Source organism: Mustelus asterias, chromosome 6 (genome assembly GCF_964213995.1).
Source record: "Mustelus asterias chromosome 6, sMusAst1.hap1.1, whole genome shotgun sequence".
Taxonomy (NCBI): Eukaryota; Metazoa; Chordata; class Chondrichthyes; order Carcharhiniformes; family Triakidae; genus Mustelus; species Mustelus asterias.
Genome location: NC_135806.1, coordinates 39,796,777 through 39,802,776, shown reverse-complemented (window position 1 = coordinate 39,802,776; position 6,000 = coordinate 39,796,777). Strand labels below are relative to the sequence as shown.

At 46.2% G+C, this 6,000-nt stretch overlaps 1 protein-coding gene across 2 annotated transcripts in view; it reads left to right on the top strand.

Moving 5' to 3' along the window:
* The first annotated feature begins 677 nt into the window (after positions 1 to 677).
* Positions 678 to 6,000, top strand: part of LOC144494816 (serine protease inhibitor Kazal-type 1-like) — a 433,046-nt gene continuing 427,723 nt past the window's right edge. Inside the window, exon 1 of one of the 2 annotated variants that reach the window (XR_013498153.1) lies at positions 678 to 793. Coding sequence is in view for 1 of the 2 variants with exons in the window: in XM_078214198.1 (XP_078070324.1) it covers positions 739 to 793 (55 nt within the window). In the remaining variant the exon portion in view is untranslated. The remainder of the gene's footprint in view (positions 794 to 6,000) is intronic. The other variant, XM_078214198.1, reaches the window with a different exon arrangement.

The window sequence follows — 6,000 nt, the reverse complement described above, 5'->3', positions numbered from 1 at the left end:
TGGTGCATTGTTTGCTGGCGGTGGGATTCTCTGGTCCTGTTGCTGTCAATGGGAATTCCCATTGACGTCACTCACACTTCCACAAAACCCCGGGCAGGGGTGCATTGCTCGTGGGACTCTTCCTGTTAATAAAAATATCATCTGACAGAAGGCAGCTGCAGTTTTATTTGTTGCTGCTGTTCCCATGAACATGAACACACATGTCTAAAGTGTGAGAACCCCACCCTTTCCCCAACCCGCAGCGGTAGGAGTGGATTAGGTTTGGGGGAGGGACTTCTGGATTTGGCATAATTTTGGATAAGACCCTCTGCATCATGGTGAACGTTTTAGCTTCAATATTTATAAAGACAAATCAGAGGGAGATGTAAGTGCTTCATCAAAACTTTATAAACATGGGCATTTCCGACTGTCGTTATTTTGTTTCTTTCAGCTTTGGAGGGGAGTGGGATGAGATGAGATAAACAGTTCACCCTTTACTCCAGTGAAAGGGTAAACACTCTGTGTGACCCTCTACCGATTGTGTCCTTGTAAATTTGATGTTTACCTGTATCAGTGACTCATTTCTGCTCAGAAACACACAGTCATTTTGTGTAAACATAAAGCTGTACATTTCACATTGCTCAGTGAGTCAGTGAACAGCCCTCCCTTTATATATAAACCAGCTCCATTCTCTGAGACAAGTGTTAGTACAAGTGGGTGACTGCACAGTTACTGACCCAACGCTTCCACTGCACGAGAATGAAACTATCCTCAGCTTTTGCTCTTCTTTCGCTGCTCTTATTCTCGACAGTGGGTAAGTTCCTCTTAAGACTTTGCTTCTCACTCTCGTATTTATTTATTATCATTTTGAGTTTAATAAGAACTGGAGTCAACACATTCAGTTGGTGCCTTATATCATCTGATCAGCAATCGCTTAAGACTGGAAGTGTCAATGAGGGATTAACTGTTCTGGTTGTAGGGCCCATGTTACAACGAACAAAGAACAAAGAATAATACAGCACAGGAACAGACCCTTCGGCCCTCCAAGCCCACGCCGCTCCCTGGTCCAAACCAGACCATTCTTTTGTATCCCTCCATTCCCACTCCGTTCATATGGCTGTCTAGATAAGTCTTAAACGTTCCCCGTGTGTCTGCCTCCACCACCTTGCCTGGCAGCGCATTCCAGGCCCCCACCACCCTCTGTGTAAAATACATCCTTCTGATAACCGTGTTAAACCTACCCCCCCTCACCTTGAACCTATGACCCCTTGTGAACGTCACCACCGACCTGGGAAAAAGCTTCCCACCGTTCACCCCATCTATGCCTTTCATAATTTTATACACCTCCATTAGGTCACCCCTCATCCTCCGTCTTTCCAGTGAGAACAACCCCAGTTTACCCAATCTCTCCTCATAACTAAGCCCCTCCATACCAGGCAACATCCTGGTAAACCTCCTCTGCACTCTCTCTAAAGCCTCCACGTCCTTCTGGTAATGTGGCGACCAGAACTGGATGCAGTATTCCAGATGCGGCCGAACCAACGTTCAACCGCAACATCAGACCCCAAACTTTTATACTCTATGCCCCGTCCCATAAAGGCAAGCGTGCCATATGCCTTCTTCACCACCTTCTCCAGCTGTGATGTCACCTTCAAGGATCTGTGGACTTGCACACCCAGGTCCCTCTGCGTATCTACACCCTTTATGGTTCTGCCATTTATCGTATAGCTCCCCCCTACGTTAGTTCTACCAAAATGCATCACTTCGCATTTATCTGGATTGAACTCCATCTGGCATTTCTTTGCCCAAATTTCCAGTTCAATACTTCTTCAATACATATCTTCAATATGTTCAATACTTCTTTCGCCAGCACATTGCTCATAACACTCTGAACTTAATACAACGTGGCACTAATCAGCAGGAAGGCCCTGATACTTAACTGAATCTAGAATTGAGATGCTTTACACAAATGTGGTCAACTCCCCCCCCACCCCCAGACAAATATTGCCCCTCACCCAACCACTGCTACCCGCTGCCAGCCACCGATTGCCCCTGCCACCTGCCACCTGCCCCAGGCCCTTAATCACCCAGCCTTCCTCACTCAACAGTAGCAAGTTCATGAATGATTCGGGCGGCACGGTGGCACAGTGGTTAGCACTGCTGCCTCACAGCACCAGTGACCCAGATTCGATTCCCGGCTTAGGGCACCGTCTGTGTGGACTTTGTACATTCTCCCCGTGTCTGTGTGGGTTTCCTTCCACAGTCCAAAGATGTGCGGGTTAGGTGGATTGGCCACACTAAAATGCCCCCTAGTGTCAGGGGGACTAGCTAGGGTAAATGCATTGGGTTGTGGGGATAGGGCCTGGGTGGGATTGTAGTCACTGCAGACTCGATGGGCCAAATGGCCTCCTTCTGCACTGTAGGGATTCTATGATTCTGTCTCCACTGAAATAAAACTCGAGCACCAATATCGGCCTAAATTTAGAAGCCTTAGAAATAAACCCCTTGCAGTTTTGTGTTATTAATCATTAACCCTGTTCTCTTATCTTTACTTTTACATCAAGTTAGCAGGATGTCAGGCAGTTTATTTTACGTTTTCCTAAATTGTGTTCTTTCTCCTACCTTTGCTTTTCCTCTTTGTAACTTTGATTCACTTTTACTCCATTGTTTCTCCTTTTTATTTACATTTCACCCTCCGTTTTTGTGCTCACTGATTTCTACGCTGTTATTTTCAATGTTTTTTTCCTGTAGCTTTTAGCTCTTTTCCTCTCTGATGATCAGCAATACTGAATGATAGAACACTCACCACGCACTGCACAGGACACAGTAAGGTCACAGTTCAAAGGTTGGGCAATCACTATTATTTGCGAGTCTTTAAAAAAATTAAATTTGCTGAACTTTCCAAGCTGAGAGACCAAAACAAGCGCTGTCAAGAGAAACAACCAAGTTGATACAGCCCAGTGAGAAGCATTAATGTTAGAGTTATGGAGTGAATTGAGATAGGATGAAGCCCTGTGTTACAGAACAGTATAAACACATTTATATTGACTGTACGGGCTTAATGTCACAGAAAATTACTGGAGAAAGCAAAAGAAAAATGAACAACTTTCTGGGCGGATGCAGATTATGATTTAAACAATGGCTACAGAAAATAACTGGGTGTTTGTGATTTAAAAGAAGCTTCATTGGGTGGAATAGATAGGAAATGAATGCCACCTCCCTTGTAAAAAGATATAAAAGGTTGAACCCTTCGGAGACCTGTACTGCAGTCAAAGTAGTTCCCACAATTCGGTGAAAGGAAATGTCAAGGAGAAAGAGAGAGAGAGAGAGAGAAAGAGAGAAGGCCACCCGATCATTAGAAGAGGAGATAGTTACAAGAGCCAGTCAGTTTTGGTGCTTGTGTGACCACAGTTAGTAACACATTTGAGCTCGATATTGGTGAAATGTTTACTTGCTGGAAAATATTTGTACACTCTGATGCTAAATATCAGTGGAGAGTTGATTTTGCTGACAAGGCAGCTGCTTTCTGATATTATTTTAAATTATTTCAATTCCTCTTCTTTCTTTCAACCTATGAAATCTGCCATTGTTTTCTGTAAGCATTTTAATATTAAGTGTAACGGCCTTTTGAGCTTTTTCTATACTTTCATGGAATGTGAGCATCACTGGCTGGGACAGCATTTGTTCACAGTAAGGAGTCTCACAACACCAGGTTAAAGTCCAACAGGTTTATTTGGTAGCAAAAGCCACACAAGCTTTTGGAGCGCTGCCCCTTCGTCAGGTGAGTGGGATTTCAGTTCACAAACAGTGCATATAAAGACACAAACTCAATTTACAAAATAAACCCTCCGTGCTCTCATCCCAAGTACTCCCCGCGTTGGAGATCTCTACTGCCTCCCGAAGATACACAAGGCAAACACACCCGGCACTCCCATCGTATCGGGCAATGGGACCCTGTGCGAGAACCTCTCCGGCTACGTTGAGGGCATCCTAAAACCCATTGTACAACGAACCCCCAGCTTTTGTCATGATACTATGGACTTCCTACAGAAACTCAGCACACATGGAGCAGTTGAACCAGGAGCACTCCTCGTCGCAATGGATGTCTCGGCACTCTACACCAGCATCCCCCACGACGATAGCATTGCTGCAACTGCCTCAGTACTCAACGCCGACAACTGCCAATCTCCAGATGCAATTTTACAACTCATCCACTTCATCCTGGACCACAATGTCTTCACCTTCAAAAACCAATTCTTCATCTAGACACATGGAACAGCCATGGGAACCAAATTCGCACCTCAATATGCCAACATCTTCATGCACAGGTTCGAACAAGACCTCTTCACCGCACAGGACCTTCAACCGATGCTATACACTAGATACATCGATGACATTTTCTTGCTTTGGACTCATGGTGAACAATCACTGAAACAACTATATGATGACGTCAACAAGTTCCATCCCACCATCAGACTCACCATGGACTACTCTCCGGAATCGGTTGCATTCTTGGACACATGCATCTCCATCAGGGACGGTCACCTCAGCACTTCACTGTACCGCAAGCCCACGGATAACCTCACGATGCTCCACTTCTCCAGCTTCCACCCTAAACACGTTAAAGAAGCCATCCCCTACGGACAAGCCCTCCGTATACACAGGATCTGCTCAGATGAGGAGGATCACAACAGACACCTGCAGACGCTGAAAGATGCCCCTTGACTCATCGATCGACAGTTCCGACGCGCCACAGCGAAAAACCGCACCGACCTCTTCAGAAGACAAACACGGGACATGGCGTACAGAGTACCCTTCATCGTCCAGTACTTCCCCGGAGCGGAGAAGCTACGACATCTTCTCCGGAGCCTTCAGCATGTCATTGATGAAGACGAACATCTCACCAAGGCCATCCCCACACCCCCACTTCTTGCCTTCAAACAACCACACAACCTCAAACAGACTATTGTCCGCAGCAAACTACCCAGCCTTCAGGAGAACAATGGCCACGATACCACACAACCCTGCCACAGCAACCTCTGCAAGACGTGCCGGATCATCAACACGGATGCCATCATCTCACATGAGAACACCATCCACCAGGTACACGGTACCTACTCTTGCAACTCGGCCAACGTTGTCTCCCTGATACGCTACAGGAAAGGATGTCCCGAGGCATGGTACATTGGGGAGACCATGCAGACGCTATGACAACGGATGAATGAACACTGCTTGACAATCACCAGGCAGCAGTGTTCTCTTCCTGTTGGGGAACACTTCAGCGGTCACGGGCATTCGGCCTCTGATCTTCGGGTAAGCGTTTTCCCAAGGCGGCTTCATGACACACGACAACGCAGAGTCGCTGAGCAGAAACTGATAGCCAAGTTCCGCACACATGAGGACGGCCTCAACCGGGATCTTGAGTTCATGTCACACTATCTGTAACCCCCACGACTTGCCTGGGCTTGCAAAATCTCACTAACTGTCCCGGCTGGAGACAATACGCATCTCTTTAACCTGTGCTTAACGCTCTTTCCACTCACATTGTCTGTACCTTTAAGACTTGATTACCTGTAAAGACTCGCATTCCAACCATTATTCTCTAAATTGAGTTTGTGTCTTTATATGCCCCGTTTGTGAACTGAAATCCCACTTACCTGATGAAGGGGCAGTGCTCCGAAAGCTAGTGGCCTGTGCTACCAAATAAACCTGTTGGACTTTAACCTGGTGTCGTGAGACTTCTTACTGTATTTACCCCAGTCCAACGCCGGCATCTCCACTTCACAGCATTTGTTGCCATCCCTAATTGCCCGTAAACTGAATGCTGGGCCATTTCAGAGGGCAAATAAGTGTCAACCACATTGCTGTAGGTCTGGTGTCACATGTAGGCTAGACCAGGAACGGACAGCAGATTTCCCTCCCTAAAGGACATCAGTGAACCAAATGGATTTTTACAAGAATCCACAATGTTTTCAGGTTAGATTTTTAATTCCAGATTTTTATTTTAATCCTACCGTGGTG